Source organism: Carcharodon carcharias, chromosome 11 (assembly GCF_017639515.1).
Source record: "Carcharodon carcharias isolate sCarCar2 chromosome 11, sCarCar2.pri, whole genome shotgun sequence".
In the NCBI taxonomy this organism is placed as follows: Eukaryota; Metazoa; Chordata; class Chondrichthyes; order Lamniformes; family Lamnidae; genus Carcharodon; species Carcharodon carcharias.
Window position 1 is genome coordinate 69,613,573 of NC_054477.1, and position 19,256 is coordinate 69,632,828.

General features: G+C 42.3%; 1 protein-coding gene across 1 annotated transcript in view; it reads right to left on the reverse strand.

The window, feature by feature from the left end:
* Window positions 1-898: 898 nt before the first annotated feature.
* Window positions 899-19,256, reverse strand: part of LOC121283889 (high-affinity choline transporter 1-like) — a 109,684-nt gene continuing 91,326 nt past the window's right edge. Inside the window, exons 6-8 of the mRNA XM_041198691.1 lie at window positions 8,650-8,803; window positions 7,339-7,556; window positions 899-1,495 (exon numbers count right to left, since the gene is read on the reverse strand). Coding sequence (XP_041054625.1) covers window positions 899-1,495; window positions 7,339-7,556; window positions 8,650-8,803 — 969 coding nt within the window. The remainder of the gene's footprint in view (window positions 1,496-7,338; window positions 7,557-8,649; window positions 8,804-19,256) is intronic.

Consider the following 19,256-nt stretch of genomic DNA (forward strand, 5'->3'; position numbering starts at 1 on the left):
GTTCTGTACTACCAGATGACTAATTCCATCTCTGTTATGTTGTCCATCTCCACCCTTGCCTCAGCCAATGTGCTGATGGAACTCCCATCTATGGTTTGATAATATTCAGTCTTGAATGTTCCAATGTATTTCTGGCTGGCGTCCCACCTTCCACCCTTCATAACATAAGCTCATTCAGACTCTTCTGCTTGTATCCTAACTTGCATCACATTTCATTCATTCTGCTTGCTGACCTGAATTGCTTTCTGGTCCAGCAACACCTCAAAGTTAAAATTCTCTTCCTCATGTTCTAATTATTCCATGGCCTTGCACCTCCCTATCTCTGTAAGTACCTCTGGTCCTTCAATTTTCCAAGAAATCTGTACCTTCCACTTTTAGTCTTTTATGCAGCCTTTGCTTCCTTCACCCCAGCATTGCCGGCTGTATCTTCAGCCTTCTAGGCCCTAACCTCTGAAATTCCCTCCCTAAACCTCTCTATCTCTTCAACAATCTCTATTCCTTTAAGATGATCTGTTAAAGTCTACTTCCTTGATCAAGCTTTTGGCCACTTATTCTACTTTCTCCTACTTGGTGTCAACTTTCATCTGATACACTCCTGGGTAGCACCTTGGAGTGTTTTCCTACATTAAAGGTTTTGCATAAATGCAAGTTGTTGTAAACTGATTGCAACAGTAACTAGCTAATGATATCCAATGCTAATAATTGACTCAATTGGGATTTTTAGTCCACTAGCTTTAACTGTTTATCAGTGAATTTTGTTTTATTTATTATTTATACCTCCTGCTAACCAAAACCACTAGGCATTTGCTTAAGGTGTAATACATTTTTGCTACAATATCCATGTTTGAAGTTAAGGCATGTGTACGTCATCTGTTTTTGAAATCACTGGACTTGAAACTTATTCCACGACTGGTTCCTTGTTTTGAGAAGTAGTATTAAGAGGGTCCATGTCTTCCTTGTCTGAAGATATCTGTTCAACTGCATCTGTGTTACCACTGGTCTGTGATGTTATTTTATTTGTTTTTTCTTTTTTAGGCTGTGAAACAAAGCCTTTAAGAATGTCCAGTTTTTGTGGGAACATTCCCCTATCGAAGAGAAATTTGGTCAGATATGAAACGAGCACATTTGTCATTAAGGATGTGAACATTGATATAGTTTTGAATGGAAATGTTTGGATATATATTGGTCCAGTTGGAAATGTGATATCCAAATGGCATCCAGCATAACAGATAAATGGGTGTATGCGTAGGTAAGGTTCACCACCACCAACACGCAGAAAAAGACCAAAGAAGTAACTAATGATGCAACCATATGCGTTAGTTCCCTTGATATAGAGTACAGATACCAGTTGAGGAAAAAGTAGAACAAAGATAAGATCCGAGCTCAGATACCATAAACCATAGACTGAAGTGGACAACCATGTCATTGCTGCTGCTAGTGATCCAAACAGAATGATGGCTGCTCGCATTATCCACACTAGTTCGTTATCCGTGGCCTGTAATGCACATGAAGAGGAAAGAGTAAAAACACTAGTTGGCTCTCCTTACCGTACATTGTGACAAGATTAATTTCCAATGTTTTTAAAAAATATATTCATCTTCCAGTTTTTTCCATACCCTGAAATCTGTTTTTGGTCAGATCAGTTATTGCCCAAGTGATCAATCTTCAAGTGTGAATCTGAATGTGGACTATCACTGCCAAATTGGATTGTACCCTCAACCAATATTTTAACACATGAAGATCTTAGAAAGAATCATTAAACAATGATAATGAGTAGGATCCCTTAGGCTAGTTGTAGCATTAATGCTATCATCTCGGCCAGGGCACAGAGGCCTTGAATCCATAAAGTAAGATTCTGTATTTAATTTTTCAAATGACTGCCTGTAGATACCAACTACAATTAGATTTCAGTGCTCTACCCAAAAAAAATTCTTGCCAATAAAAGAGCTAGACTGCAAGAATTTTGCTCAAAAAATAACTTTAGAAACTCTAATGATTCAACATTTTACAAAGTTGTACATTTTAATTTTGGGTTTTTAAAAATTATTTTATGGGATGTGGGCACAGCTGGCTAGGCCAGCTTATATTGCCCATCCCTAATTGTCTTTGAGAAGGTGGTGATGAGCTATCTTCTTGAACTGCTGCAGTCCATGTCATGTAGGAACACCCAGAGTGCTGTTAGGAAGGGAGTTCCGGGATTTTGACCCAGTGACAGTGAAGGAATGGATCATATTTAATGATTCTTCCTAAGAACTGCATGTGTTAAAACATTGGTTGAGGGCACATTCCAATTTGGCAGTGATAGTCCACATTTAGATTAACGCTTGAAGATTGATCACCTGGGCAATAACTGAAAGGATGTAGTTCCATGTCAGAATGGTGTGCGGCTTAGAGAGGAACTTTCAGCTGGTAGTGTTCCCATATTTACAATATTTGTGGGCCATATTTACAATATTTTTGTTACTATGTAGAGCATAATTCTCCATCACTTTACAATATTGAATTGGAAGAATTCTTGAAATAAGTTTTCCCAGTGTTGGTCATTGCCATGTGTCCTACACATGAAATGGATTACAACTGAGTCCAATCCTGTCTTCATGTATGCACATATTCTATGGCCACTGGGCAAAGACTAGGAGTGAAAACACTGGCCGGTTTTATTTGCTTCAAGACCCTTAGGCCAATTGCAGAACTCCTGTCATCCATCTTAACTGAGGTCAATTAACTTAAAGTAGGCCACACGTTAAAACTAAAGCAATGTTGACACAATGCCTCTCTATGTAAAGGAAGCATGGTGATACTGGGGGTATATGCACAATTTTTCTGACATGTCAATGCTTATATGCATCTATATTCTAGATTTTATATAAATATCATGCAACTGTGTTTCAGAGAGAGGTCTAGACAGATCTCACAATTTGGAATAGTGAATTTTGACTCAGGGAAGGACAAGCCTATTTAACTAAAAATGGAATCTAAACATTCGTATGATAATTATTCAGCTGTTGATTTAGTCCTTTGCATATTTTTGCAATCAAGGGAAGGAATATCAATCAATGGAAGCAGAAAGGTCTTCCAATGTGGACACTAAAGTGCAGTAATTTCAAACCCAGGCGGGAAGCCAGTGGGATGTCAGGCTGTCTGCTAGTGATTCCCCACGGGAGGCCCCGCAGATATTTACAGCTAGGCCTCATTTACACCCCACCAGCCAGTTAGAGACTCAAAATTTCAGAAAGAGGCAGCTTGTAGGCTGCAGGAAAGCGAAGATCAGGAGCTTAAACCCTCTCTGTTGACACTCAGGTGGAAAGAGGTCCGGAAATTCTCACAGGCGGGAATGGGAAAACACAGGGCTGCAGGGACAACAATTCTTGTGGGGCCTGGAGAGCCCTTCAGCACCTCAGCCTCAAAATATAAGTTTTGATGCCTCTGTTTTATCTGCAGAGGGTTCTTAGCACACCATTAAAGTTCCACTGGAGTCCAATGTACATTGTAGGACCCTGCATGACATGTATTAATGAGGGTCCCACATGAATCAAGAGAACATCTCAGCCACTGCCAAAAGCAGAAGGGTTAGACCTGATGTGGATGGAAATGGAGTGACAGGTAGTTCTGCATGATTTTAACTTTTGTCCTGCTCCGTTTTCTTTGATGTGGAAAGTTATAACTCCCACTTACAACACCAAACATTATCAGCTTTGGTATACAATGACGCCCAGCAGAGTAGAACTCTCTTTATCTAATAATCAACATTAAATCCTATTTCAAAAGATTATCAATAAAAATAAATTCATCTTTCATCAGTTGTTGTTAACACCTCTTTGAGATTGCCAATTTCTGCTGAATTGTGGGTGCAGTAAGTTGTTTCACAGCAATGCTAAAGCTGGCATTTAAATAGGGACAATGGAAGATTGATTCTATCCCTAGATACAGATGTGGGATCCAGCAAATTGGCAGCTTCAGATACAAACTACAGATCTCAGGTAACAATGTTGGCAATGATATTCTGCAGTTCAAGTCCCAAAGGAATATGTTAAGCAGAGATGCTCATAAAATCATAAGATCACACGATATAGGAGCAGGGGTAGGTTATTTGACCCATCAAGCCTGCATCGCCATTCAATAAGACCATGGTTGATCTCATTATGACCTTAACTCCACTTTATTTAAATAATATTCTGCTCTTCTATTCTCCCTGCCAAAATGGAAAATCTCATACTTTCCTACATTATACTCCATCTGCCAAATTTTTGTCCACTCACTTAAACTCTCTATATCCCTTTGCAGACTATTTGTATACACCACACTGCTTGTTTTCCTACCTATTTTTGTATCATCAGCAATTTTTTCCATCACACAGCCTGTCCTTTCATCCAAGTCATTAATATAGATTGTAAACTGTTGAGGCTTCAGCTCTGATCCCTGCAGCTCTCCACTAAATGCCAACCTGGAAATGACCTATTTATCCTGACCCTCTGTTTTTGTTTAGTTAGCCAACCCTCTATCCATGCAAATATATCACACCTGGCACCATGAACTCTTGTGCAGTAAACTTTTAAGTGGCACCTTATCAAATGCCTTTTGGAAATCCAAAAATATTACATCTACAGGTTCCCCTTTATCCACCCTGCTTGTTACATCTTCAAAGAACTCTAATACATTTGTCAAACATAATTTCTCTTTCACAAAATTATGTTGACTCTGCCTGACTGTATTATGGTTTTCTAAATGTTCTGCTAATACTGCCTTAATAATTAATTCTAGCATTTTTCCAATGACAGATGTTAGATTAACTGGCATATAGTTTCCTGCTTTCTGTCTCCCTCCTTTCTTGATTAGAGGTGTTACATTTGTGATTTTCCAATCGCTTGGAGCCTTTCCATAATCTACGGAATTTTGGAAGATTACAACCAGGGCATCCATTATCTCTGTAGACACCTTCTTTAGGACCCTTGGATGGATGGATTCAGGTTCAGGGGACTTGTCAGCCTTTAGTCCCATCAGTTTTCCTAGAATTTTACTGCTATTAATAGTGATTGTTCTAAGTTCCTCCCTCCCTTTGGCCCTCTGTCTTTCTACTACTGTTGGGATGCTTTTTGTGTCTTCTAGTGTGACAAAAATAGTTGTTCAAAGTCATGTCATTTCCTTAATTCTCATTATTAATTCCCCAGTCTCACCCTCTAACAAACCAAAGCTTACTATTGCTACTTTTTTTCCTTTTTATGTACTTTAATAGCTTTTGTTGTCCATTTTTATATTTATTGCTAGTTTTCTCTCAAACTCCAATTTATCCTCCTTTTTATTTAGTCACCCATTGCTGGTTTCTAATTTTTTCCTCAAAGTTCGGGTCTACCGCTAATTTTTGTAGTATTGTACATCTTTTATTTCAATTTGATACTATCCTTAACTTCCTTAGTTAGCCACAGATGGTGGATCCTTCTCATAGAGTCCTTCCTTCTCAATGGAATATATTCTTGTTGAGAGTTATGAAGTGTCTACTTAAACGTCTACCACTACTTCTCTATCATCTTACCTTTTAACTAATTTACCATTCCACTTTAGTCAACTCTGTCTTCATACCCTTGTAATTGCCTTTATTTAAGTTTAAAACACTAGTTTCAGATCCAAATTTCTTACCCTCAAACTGAATGTGGAATTCTATTCATGTTATGATTACACTTACCTAGAGGATTCATTATTGTGTGGTCACTTATTAATCATGCCTTATTCTATATTACCACATCTAAAATAGTCTGTTCCATGGTTTGTTCCAGAAGGTGTTGTTCTAAGAAACTGTCCTGAAAAAGCTCTGAATTCATCCTCAAAGCAATTTTTGCCAAAGTGATTTGTCCAACCTATATGCAGATTAATAACTCCCATGAATAATGTAGTACCTTTCTTACAAGACCCCATTATTTTTTGATTTATACTCTGTCCTACACTATCGGGGGCTGATAAACTACTCCCACCAGTGAGTTCTTTCCTTTGCCAATTCTTATCTTCACTAAAACTGATACTATATTTTGATACCCTGAAGCAAAATCATTCCTCAATATAGTACTGATCTCATCCTTTACTAATAGAGCTACCCTTTTCCTTTCTTCCTGGCTGGCAGATGAATTTGAATACAGTTAAGATTATTCCATAATTAATTTTTGCTTCTGTGGTAATGCAAGAAACTATTTTAATTTCTTGCAAAATTGCTCAAAGTGTTTCTTGCACTTGCATCAGGTCACTCTCCACTCACACTGGGCTTTAGGGCTGCCTGTTTGAATGAAAATCAATGCAAATTATGCAAGTCAGTGGTCCAAGCTCAATAAATTGAGTATGAACGATTGTTATAGCTAGTTTTAGAGAGGAGACTTTACTCTACCAACTGGATTTGAAACTAAAGGAGGAATTTTAAATTCCTCTGCCCAGAAGAAACTGGGTGAAATGGGGTTTTGATCAAACAGCTCTATTTGCTGTCAGAATCCTGCCCTGTCATGATCATTAAAATCTGTTGAGGAAGAAGCAGAGGCCCGAAAAGATAAGACTCAAAATTATCTTTGTAGAGCCAGGAGGAGTTGGAGTGCTGCTCCAGGCATCATAAGGAAAGTCTGTCCTCTCTGCTGCCCTGGTCTCCCGCCCTACCCACAAGTAAAACTTTGCTGAATCCACCCCTATTTGGATGCATTCAAGTGTTTCTTCACACAGCCTCTCAACTCCTACTGCATCATCCTGCTGAAATAGGCTGTTTTTATATCCATATCCAACCAATAAATTAAAGTAATCAAAGAAACTGAAAAAATGCACTACATCTCTTAATGCCCTTATGATTTTTCTGCTGGATTATTGTCAACCATGCCTGGAAGATTAGTTTTTAATTCCTGGAGACTCCAAGGTATTCCTGTAGTGTTACCAACTCTAGCTATCACTTGCCTGAGTGTTGACAAGGGCACGGGAGTGTTCCCAGAAGCCAAGCTTTGCACTCTTGCTGGCTTCTCGCCGGAAAGCTAAAATTCTCTCTTAGGTTTTTGGGAACTAATTGGCTGTGTGCTAGCCCATTCTGGCCACTTGATCTCAGGATGTTGATATGTTAAGGACATAATTTGATGATAAATATATTTTAAAACATTATCAATACAGATATATTTCAGCAACCTCCTTCAGTAATGATAGTTGATCTATATGATGTGATTAAATAAATTGAGTTTTTTATCCATATGTCACAATGAACAATCACCTTTCGTATAACTCAACAAAAATATATTACTAGGTAAAATACATGTAACATCATAAAAGGAAGTAAATATGTACAATAAATAAACTTGAAAACTTGTAGGTTTAAGGCATGCTCACTTCACGCCTTAATACACCATGATAAATATTCCGAGTAAACATGGAACTTGCTGATAGGATGGAAGAGTCAGCTGATGACATCACTGCAGCAGAGACAGCTCCAAGGCCAAAAAATGCAATGTAATTTGGACAAAGGTACCGTAGTATAATAGGCAAAATCATCTGAGTCTCATTCCTGTCCATCGGATCTGGAAGACCATAGCTAGTCTGATTCCAGTCTGTAAAAAATTTGAATGTAACCCTTAGACAGCTAACAAATGGAATCCTCTGTTCAATTGTATTTTAGTGCCTGAATTTTCAAAACACATTGTAAATTTAAACTTGCATTATATGATTTCCTGTCCATAATGTCTGAAGATAGATACTGATCTGCAATAGGCTACTTAAAATTAATGAATAAAAGCAAAATATTGTAGATGCTGGATCTGAAATAAAAACAGAAAGCGCTGGGAAAACTCAGCAGGACTGGCACCATCTGTGGAGAGAGAAACGGAGTTAATGTTTCGAGTTCAATGTCTCTTCTTTGGGGAAGAATCTTCCCCCCGTCGGGGGGGAAGTGCAGGAGCGGGTGCAGGCAGGCGCACCTCCAATCGATGCCCCCAATCAGGGGTGTGACACCATTTTACATGGGCGGGTCAATTAAGGCCTGCCCAGCATGACGTCCGCCAAAAAGCGCTACGCGCTCCCTGTGCGGGCGAAGGGGAGGGGGATTCCCTCAGCCAGGAGTGCGTTCTTTCGTGCATGCGCACGCAAGAGCGCACTGATCTCTCTGAGGCTAGGTGCTGCCTCAGGGAGATCGGCTCCAAATTCAAAAAAATTAAAAATACAAAAACAAAATTTCCCTGACACTGTCACATGAGTTGGGACATGTCCATCACTTTAACTCAAACCTTTATTAAATATTTAAAAACCCTCATGAAACCTCATCCTGCCCGTGGATGAGGTTTCATGCTTTTTCTGAAGCCCGCCAGGACTCCCGGCCTGCCCGCCAATCCTAAGGTTGGATGGGCAGGTTCCTTAATTATGTTAATGATGTTTTAAATGGTGCACAGCTGACTTGGCTGCACCCCCACCGACCTGAAAATGGAAATGACGCGGGGTGATGTTGGGAGTTCCGCCTGACATCATCCCACATCATTTTATGCATCGGTGAACAGGCCCCGCCTAAAGATCCTGCTCTTGGAACCCTTAATTAATGAACACATGCTTTGATAATTTTGCTGTCTGTAGACATATAATTATATACTTAAATGTTTTAGGCTGATTAGACATTAAATAATTCTTAAATTGATTAAAACAGTTTCATATTACCAGTCGATGCTCCTATTGCACCGATGATTACAGATGGTACAGCCAGTATTAAAGTGCTGAAAGCAGCCACGAAAGAGATTAGTTGTGCTCGAGAAGCTGTGGAAGTAGAAAGTACCCTCTGAAAATATGCCTGCCAAGGAATTCCACCTAAAGTCTGGAAAAACAAAAAAAATGACTGCTTAGATTTCACTTAAGAAACTGCTTCATTCTACATTCTGTGAGCCTGTGATACAGAAATATATCATCCATGAGTATTTTTATCCAGAGAACCAATTTTAAAAGAGGATGGTATCTATGTAACACATGCCTTCAGTATGTGGTCTTGATTTAAAAACAATTTTATATTTTTTTGGTTACAGTATATTGCATATTACATTATATTTTTATTTTACAGTTGTCTTTGATCCCCACCACAAACTCTGTTCACCAGCATTGACTTCGCCCCTCTCCCTGGCAACAGAACAAGGCTAAACCAGAATCTTCACAATCCTGATGTCATATTTGGCCCCAAAATGAGCTTCCGAGCATATATCCATGCCATGTCTAAGACTGCCTATTTCCATCTGTGCAACATCAACTGCCTCATCCCCTGCCTCAACTCATCTGCTGCTGAGGGCTTCTTCCATGCCTTTGTTATTTCTAGAGTTGACTATTCCAACACGTTCCTGGCTGACCTCCAATACTCTCTCCCTCTGTAAACTTGAGGTCATCCAAAATTCTGCTGCCCATGCCCTAACTTGCTCTAAATACTGTTCATCTATCATTCCTCTGCTCATTGAGGCCTACATTGTTAAGCAATGCCTTGATATAATTCTCATCCTTGTTTTCAAGTTTTTCTATGGCCTTGCCACCCTCAATTTCTGTAATCTTCTCCAGTCCTACAACTCTCTAAGATAACTACGTTCCTCTAATTCTGGCCTCTTAGACACACCTAATTTTAATTTCTCCACCATTGATGGTCATGCCTTCAGTTGCTTAGACCCTGAGCTCTAGAATTCCCTCACTAAACCACATCTCCTTACCTTGCTTTCCTCCTTCCACACTGTCCTTTATATCCACTTCTTTCACCACTCTTTTGACCATCTGCCCTTATATCTCCTTATGTGGCTCAGCGTCATATTTTGTTTTATAAAGTTCCTGTGAACTCCTTTTGGATTTTTATTACATTAAAGGTGATATATAGATAGGAATTGTTGTTATAATTCACCATCAGTGAGTAGGAGGGTGCACTGTTATCATCTCAGTGAAAATCTAGGCCTTTTAGATTTATACGCAGAGAAACAGGCTTTTCAACCCAATTGATTTTTACCAAAGTTTATGCTGCAAGTTTATGCACACAAGCCTTCTCCCACCCTACTTCGTCTAAATCTATTAGGATATCCTTCAATTCTTTTCTGCCTCATATTATTATCCAGCTTCCTCTTAAATGTATCTAAGCTATTTGCCTCAAACACCACATGTGGCAGAGAGTTTCACATTCTCGCAACTGCCTATGTAAAGGAGATGCCCCTGAATTTCTTACTGGAATTTTTTAGTGACTATCTCGTATTTATGAACCATGGTTTTGATTTCACCCATAAATAGAAACATCTTCAGTACATTTAGCTTGCCAAACTCCTTGATAATTTTGAAGACCTCTATTATTAGCCTTGTTTTTTTTGGAAAAAAGAACCCCAGCCTGATCAGTCTTTCCTGACCATTTCAAAATTTCACCCTGTGAATTTCTTTTTCACCTTTTTCAATGCCTCTATATCCTTTTTGTAATGCAATGCCTCAAGTTACTTACCATTTCAAGTGTGTTATATGGAGGTGAATTCCTTCCTATTTACAGCATTTTCACGGCATAGAACTGGTGCAACCTAACGTACAGGCATACAAATTGAGCTGGAAGCCAGTCTTCATATTTAAAACAGATGTGCTAAAGTCTCAGCCATGAATGCATAAGGAGGCTTGGCTAAGAGCCCAGACATCCATTATGCTGTGAAACAGTTGCACCAAAGGGAAAACATTGCTTGATTGACAGATCTTGCTCTTAGATCTATTTTGTCAGCTGCACAATGCTTATTACACAAGATGAAGAAGTGCCAAGGCTTGTAGTTTCCTCTATAGATACATTAAAGGTCTGTATGATTGACACTTTCATAGTGCTGGAGTAAAATCAGTTTTTTTAAAGCTTTTCCCACACATGCCATTGTTAATATAGGTTATTTACAGAGTGTATGCTGGGTGAGGGGGCATAGGTTGACATGGAGGGTATAGGGGGTCATTGGGGATGGCTGGAATGACATAGATTGGCATGGAGGGTGTGATGGGTCATGAGGTGTGTGTTGGGGGGTGGGGGTGGTGAGGAGTGAGGTCTAGAGGGTCTAATATTAAATAAAACAATTAGGATGAGATCCCAGAGCACTGAGATAAGCCTTTTAAGCAGCCCACCTCGACACTCAACAGCTCCTGTGGCTACTTCCAAACTGTTTCCTGGGTTGGTGGGCCTGATCCCAGTTAGCACCCGACCAGACCCCCAACCTCCCCCCCACCACCAAAACGAAAATCACTTCCCAACTCCCAAAATCCAGTTCTATATATTTACTCAATGTCACAGCATAAGACAACATCTCAGGAACAAATTTAGTGAACTTTCACTGTACTACTTCCAAGACAAGTACACCGTCCCTTAGGTATGGAGACCAAACCTGCACTTGGTACTCCAGGTGCAATCTTGATAAAGCCCTCTACAACTGTAGAAAAACTTCTTCACTTTTGTACTCCAGTTCCCTTGTAATAAAGACAACAGCTGGAATTATCCAACTCCTTTGGCATCTGGTGCCATGGCAGGCGGGGGTGGGGGGCGGTGTTGTTGGACAATATGACAAGACGATCAAAAATTGGTTTCACGCCATTGTGAAACCAGTTTGTGCTCATCCACTCCACCCATTGATGGCGGGCCGTGTTTCCTGCTGCCGCATGTTGGGAACCTAATTTCAATACTTTAGTGTCTCAATATAAGCCCTCCTCACCGGAATCATCTCCCATGCTGGATCATCCAGCACCAACGTGTTTCACAACTGTACATAAGCAATGTGTACCTGGCAAGCTGCACTTCACTTGGGGCTTCGAGGTCTGTTTGCCTATCTTGCTTCGGGCTGCACTCACAGTCATCAGCGCCAGGCTTCATAGGTAGCATCACATCACTTTTAGGGGGTCTCATGGGCCGGTCTCTACCTTCCAGACCAGCCATAAGGCAGGGGTGGCTTTTCAAAGGCTGCAGAGCTAGGGCTTGCTTGGGGAAGGGCAGAAGTGGCCTCAGGCAAAGGAAAAGGCTGCAGACCAAATGCTGTACTGGAGAAGGGGCTATCCCAGGGTATATGTGGGGGCACATATTGACCTGTGCAAGTGGCCTCAAGATGGTGAGGGCTGACGAGGCTGTGTCCAGAAGAGATGAGGCCAGATGGAAATGTGAGGGTGTTTGTGAGAGAGTGAGTGGGGATGTCCCTTGAGCTGGCAGTGAGTGAGATGCCAGTGAATGCGTGATGGCCAGTGAATGTGTGATGGCCTTGTGAGTGTGTGAGTTTAGAGTAGCCTGGTGGCACAGATTTTTAAAAATTCATTCATGGGATTTGGGCATCGCTGGCAAGGCCAGTATTAATTCCCCATCCCTAACTGCCCTCGAGAAGGAGGTGGTGAGCTGCCTTCTTGAGCTGCTGCAATCCATGTGGTTAGGTACACCCACTGCACTGTTAGGGAGGGAGTTCCAGGATTTTGACCCAGCGACAATGAAGGAATGGCAATATATTTCCAAGTCAGGATGATGAGTGCCTTGGAGGGGAACTTTCAGGTGGTGGTTTTACCATGGTGTCTGCTGTCCTTGTCCTTCTAGGTAGCAGTGGTTGTGGGTTTGAAAGGTGCTGTCTAAGAAGCCTTGGTGAGTTCCTGCAGTGCATCTTATAGATGGTACACACTGTTGCCTCTGTGCGTCAGTGGTGGAGGGACTGAATGCTTGTAAATGGGGTGCCAATCATGCCGGCTGCTTTGTCCTGGATGGTGTCAAGCTTCTTGTGTCTTGGAGGAGCTGCACTCATCCAGGTAAGTGGAGAGTATTCCATCACACTCCTGACCTGTGCCTTGTTGATGGTGGACAGGCCTTGGAGAATCAAGAGGTTAATTCATCACTGCAGGACTCCTAGCCTCTGACCTGCTCTTGTAGCCATAGTATTTATATGGCTAGGCCAGTTCATCTTTTGGTCAATGGTAACCCCTGGGATCTTGATAGTGGGGCATTCAGCGATGATAATGCCATGAAATGTCAGGTGCAATGATTAGATTCTCTTTTGTTGGAGATGGTCATTGCCTGACAGTTGTATGGCGCAAATGTTACTTGCCATTTGTTAGCCCAAGACTGAATATTGTCCAGGTCTTGCTGCATTTGGACATGGACTGCTTCAGTTTTTGAGGAGTCACAAATGATGCTGAACATTGTGCAATCATCAGCGAACATCCCCTCTTCTGATCTTATGATGGATGGAAGTTCATTGATGAAGCAGCTGAAGATGGTTGGGCCTTGAACACTACCCTGGGAATGAGATCATTCATTCATTTTCTGCACTGGATGGCCAGCCTCTTGGGTGCAGCATTGGCACTGACCACCTCTGCCACCACCTCCCAAACTGGAGTTTACTGGCTAATTTACTCTCATATACTGGTTTTTCCTTTCTATCAGCCTTTTGGTTTCCCTTTGCTGGTTTCCCAAACATTCGCAACTCTCAAGCCTACTTCCAATCTTTGCAAAATCCAAAGCCTCTTCTTTTAATTTTACACCATCCCTAACTTCCCTAGTAATCCACAAATTAATGTTTGTCATTGAATTTTTGTTTTTTATTGGAATGTATTTTTGTTAAACATTTTGAATTGTTTCTTTAAATGTTTCACACTACTCAGCAGCACTTGGATTTTTGAGGCTGCAGTACCCACAGGAATGGTAAGGATACCTGGGAAGGCAGCCCTTTGGGTGTCCCACTCTTGCCTGGAGCCAACTGAGGGAGCTGATGGGCTGCACTGAGGTGAGCTCTCCCATGGGAGGGAGGAGGACATCTGTGGATGGAAGTGGTCAAGGAAATCATCAGTTAAATTGTATTTCCTCCAACCTGAAGATAGTGCACCTCAGAATGGTGATACAGGTGAGTAACATACTCCACTTGCTTGCCCAGAGTTCTCCTGCTCAGCATGCTGCAGGTCAACACACATTGTAGCTCCAATCATTCCTCTCTCTTCAAGTACCTCATATCCCCATCTGAACAGCTAACACTCATGTTCTATTGCTTTCTCACACTCAAGTCTCATAGTCATCCTCCACAAATGGTGTTCTTTCTCCCTTTGGACATAAGCCATTATCAGCACTCGCATTTTCCTGCATTCTCTCTTTGCAGAAGACAGCACACAACTTGGCAAGAGACAGAAACCCATGGTGGGGTAAGCAGGGTGATGGGGATTCAGAGGGTGTTCAGTGACAGAAACCCTGTTGACCATTGACAGTGGTTGGCCACCTGGTTTACTGGGAAGGAGGACCTGTTCCATGAAGATGTAGATATCAGCAGCAACCTGCCATGACAGCCTAAGCCTCCTGAGGCATTGGTGCTCACACATATTGAGATAGCCGATCTTCACCTGTAGTCCCTGTGTTGAGGGTCTCACCTGCTTCCAGCTGGATTTCTGTGGCCATCCCCTCAGCCCTTTAGTTAAAGAGATGACAGCTGGTGCTGCTCTTGGTGTTGCTCCTGCTGCTGGCTTTGTCCCTGCTGCTGATTTGGGTCCTACAGCTGCTGAAATAGTTTGTAGTGGTGAGCCCCCTGCCATTGACCCTCAACACGGGTGGAAGTTGGACGTGCCTTAGTTATTCCTGTGTCGTTCTGCATGCTGGCCGCAGGGAAATGCATATGAATGTGGCTGAAGCCTAGACATGTGAAGTACCTTCCAAGAAATTGGCAATCACGATGGCACACTTTGAACAGCAGCCTCTCACCTGGCCATGGCTGGGCCTCTCCTGTGTAACTAATCAAAGACTTCTCAGTTTCACTGCGGAGGTTCTTAGTGCTGTGTACTCACCTTCTTCAACCTGCTGGGCTGCAGACACAATGTGGAACTTCTGTGCTATTAGTAAAGAGAGAATCCACACACAAAATTGCTCTTAATTGCTGTAGTATTAGAGTGTTCAGGACGGTAAGGTTTAATGTGGAACTGGGGAAACAGTACTGCCTACATTATGATGCAGAGAGTCACACAGGTAATGTGTAGTACTGAGTCTGGTAGAAGTTGACATGAAGATAGCACCCACTCAGGACTGTATCCTATATAAATGTATATAGTTATATGTTATTAATAAACAGTTATTGTTCAAATTTACACACCCTTAGATCTCTTCATGTCACAACACACAACCTTACAACTGCCTTCTTAAATATCTCAGTTGGCTCTCTGCCTCAACCATTGAGATTCCTCACTATCATCCCAACCTTCCTCTGGGAAAACCAGAAGGGGACGAGGTCACATCGAGATTCCAACCCAATGTCATTTTCTGCAATTTTCCTGCCATCACTGTAACCTTTCATCAGAATTCTAACACTTGAAACATTAACTTAGCTTTTCTCTCTTTCTTTTTCTCTCTACAGATGCTGCCTGACCTGCTGAGTAATTCCCGTATTTTCTGCTCTTATTTCAGATTTCCAGCATTTGGAGTATTTTGCTTTTGTATGACCTTCTGAAGTTCTCTTCATCTGGGGACTGTTCCTTTAGGTTGAAGAATTGTGCATATTACTCCTCAATCTTAGAAAGAGGACAAAGGGAAATCAAGGAATTATAGCCCAGTCAGCCTAACACCTATTGCCAGGAAATTACTGGGGTTTATAATATAGGATAGGGTGACTGAACTCCTTGAAAATTTTCAACTGATCAGAGGAAGCCAGCATTGATTGGTAAAAGGTAAGTCATGCCTGACTGATGAAGTTGATTGAATTTTTTGAAGATGTGGCTGAATTACTGGTCAGGGGGATGCATATGGATGTTATTTATATGGACTTTCAGAAGGCATTTGATAAAGTCCCTCATAAAAGGCTATTAGCTAAAGTTAATTTTCACGGAATTGAAGGTAAATTATTGACTTGGCTGGGAAATTAGCTGAGACAAAGAAGACAGAGAGTAAGGAATAATGGGCAGGAACTCTAATTGGCAGGGTGTGACTAGTAGTTTCCACAAAGGTCTGTTTTGGGGCCTCCATTTCCCCATATTTATTAACAAATTAGATGAAAGGATAGAAAACCACATATCTAAGTTTGCCTGTGACATAAAGATAGACAGCATTATAAGCAGCATAAAGGGAAGTATAAAATTACAAAGAGATGTTGATTGATTAACTGGGCTAAACTGTGGCAAATTTCAGTGAGGGCAAATGTGAAATCATCCACTTTGGACCTAAAAAGGATAGAACTGGGTATTTTCTAAATGATGAAAAGCTAGAAACAGTGGATGTCCAAAGAGACTTAAGGATCCAAGTAAACAGATCCTAAAATGTAATGAATAGGTGCAGAAATTAAACAAAAAGGCAAACGGAATGCTGTCCTTTTTGTCTAGAGGACTATAAGACAAGGAGGTAGAAGTCATGCTTCAGCTATAGAAAGACCTGGTCAGACCACATCTAGAATATTGTAAGCAGTTCTGGGCACCATAAGTTAGATATATTGTCTATGGAGGGACTGCAGCACAGATTTACCAGAATGATACCTGAACTCTGGGTTACATTATGAGGAGAGATTACACAAACTAGGGTTGTATTCCCTGGAATTTAGAAAGTTAAGGAGTGAGTTGATTGAAGTTTTCAAGAAATTAAGGGGAACATGTTGGGAAACACTATTTCTGCTAGTTGGAGAGTCTCCGACAAGGGGCCATAGGAACATATGTACGAACATTCAAATTAGGAGCAGGAGCTGGCCATAATCTAAAAAAATTGAGCCAGATCTTTGCAGAGTGAAATTAGGGAACAATTTTACACACAAAAGGCAGAATTTTACAGCCCCATTTTGGCGGAGACAGGGCCATAAAATGCGGCAAGCTATTATAATCCCCATTGACTTCAGCGGGAACATAAAATCCCGCTGCCATAAAATTCTGCCCAAAATGTGGCAGACGCATAGAACTCTATTCTGTATATGGCAACTGATGCTGGACCAATTGTTAATTTCAAAACTGAGATTGATAGATCTTTTTGTTAACCAAAGGTATTAAGCAATACAGGACAATGGTGGGTACATGGAGTTAGGTCGCAGGTGAGCCTGCAACATTTGGAATTAAAGTAACCTGCTAAAATCTGGTGACTGCTTTTTCACATATAAACAAGAACCATTGAACTGGGAGGGGAAACAACATTTTCAAGGCCTGCTGTCATAAAAGAGAGCTAAATGCAACCATACTTACGTAAAAGCAAAATATTGCAGATGCTAGGAAAAGGCTTGCATGTCTGGCAGTATTTGTAGAGACAGAAACAGAGTTAACGGCCAGGATTTTCTGTGAAGTTGGCTAAGTCCAAAAGGGAGCTTGCCGATGGCAATGGTGGCTTTTTCCACCGTATTGTGTGCCAATTTGTTGAAAAAAAGTGAGATTCACGGGTTTCACATTGGGATGCTGGTGGGGTGGCCTCTGATACTCCCACCCTACCATGAGCTCAGGCCTTCTGTAATCCAGGCGCCATATTTAAAGGGCACCCCTGCACAGAGCTAGCACTCTCTAAAGGATCAAAAGCTGGTAGAAAGTCATGGCTTCCCAAGGGAGGTAACATGCTGCCCCAAATTCTGTGGCACCTCACTTGAGCACCTATTGGGTGCAGTGGAGGACTGACGTGAAGTCCTTTCCCCCCGCTCTGGGCAAAGAACCGCATCCAAGGTGACAAATCCAACATGGGAACTGGTGGCAATGGTGATGAGTGCCAACGCCCTACAAAAGAAGACAGCCACCCAGTGCAGGAAGAGGATGGTTTCTTCTGTTCTACCAGGGTAAGTCACCCTTCTCATTACTCTCAACTCATACGCTCACAAATCCCTCCACAGGGATCTCACTCACTGTCAGCTCAAGGGACATCATCACTCACTCTCTCTCACACATTTTCATCTCCTCTGTGGATCATGTCCTCATCCTGTCCGTGGCACCACACACCACCCACACATGCCAAGCATCTTTCTCATCTGACCTGGGAGGTATCCTGCTTATATTTGCTCCATCTGTCTTCACGCAGGGCAAGCTGGCTCATAGCAAAAAGAAGAGGTCACAGACAGCCATGGAATGCCTTAACTGAAGGTCCTAACTCCCTTTGAGAATAGAGCCATCCATCTGGCTGGCGAGGAGTTCGACCATTCCTGTGCTGATTGTGAGGTCAGTGGTGCTCAAAAAAGCACTGCAACATCCATCAGACAACCATACTGTGAGTGATGTCTCCTATTCCCCAGTCCCTGTCATGCACTCATTATCTCTCCTTTCTTTTGCAGGCACATCTGGGAAGCATCCGAGGGTGTCTACTAGCCAGATCTCGACTCAAGCCTCGAAGACACCTTGGAAGAGGAATCTGATGACACCCTAATTGAAAACCTGCCACAGCGCTCACCCACACCCTCCACCAGCAGAGAGACACATACCTCGGTGGGACCTAGTTCTAGAGTAACCTTGGGGGGGTCACAATCTGGTGAACACATCTCACTTTCTGATCCACAGCAGATGGAGGCAGGGACATCCCAGGGTGTCAGCACTCAAAGGACAGCTGAAGGCCAGGAACCTGCTGAGACTGAGTCAGGTTACAAGCCTCTGGACTCTGTCATTCCTCAGTTGCTGGAGCTGCAAAGACAAGCTTGGGAACATTGGGAAGGGATGTCTGCTGCACTCCTCAGATTGCAAGGCATGATGGGGGAATTTGTCCACCTTCAGACCGAGGTGATAGCGTCGGCATGCCAATACACCGAGGTCAATGCTGGTAGGGTGGTGGCCATCTAGAGACCTTGATCCAAGATATCGGTCCTGCACTGCTGTAGGAGCTGCACTCCATCGCTGAGGTACTTGCTGGCATCTATCAGTGTCAATGCGAGAGATGGAGGGGACATCTAGATCTCACTCCAGCTGCCCCTTCCTCTCAAGGAGTCAGCCAGGGGCCCGTGGGTGCCCATAGGGAGAAAGATCAGCAAGTACACACCTGGGTCCATCCAACAAGGTGACTCTGGGATGACTGGCCCATCCAAATCCCCTCTTCCTGTGACCCCAGCAGCTCCAGCTCCATAGGCCAAGGAGGGTGCCACTGCCACACAGCAGGAACCCAAAAGCAGGCTGGGGCCCTCCAGGTCTCGACCCTCCAGGGGACACCCGCCAAGGTCATCAGAGACAGGGTTAAGAAGTCAGCAGGCCACCTCCACCTCCGCTATGAATGTCAGGGATGCACCAAGATGTAGCGGCAGCATTAGAAAGGTCAAGAAGATGTAATTGCACAATGTTGGCAGGGATATCAATCGCTTGTACAAAATGTTGACCATTGTAAATACACTCCCAATAATGTCTCATTGTCTATGACTCATTGTTATAATGAGACG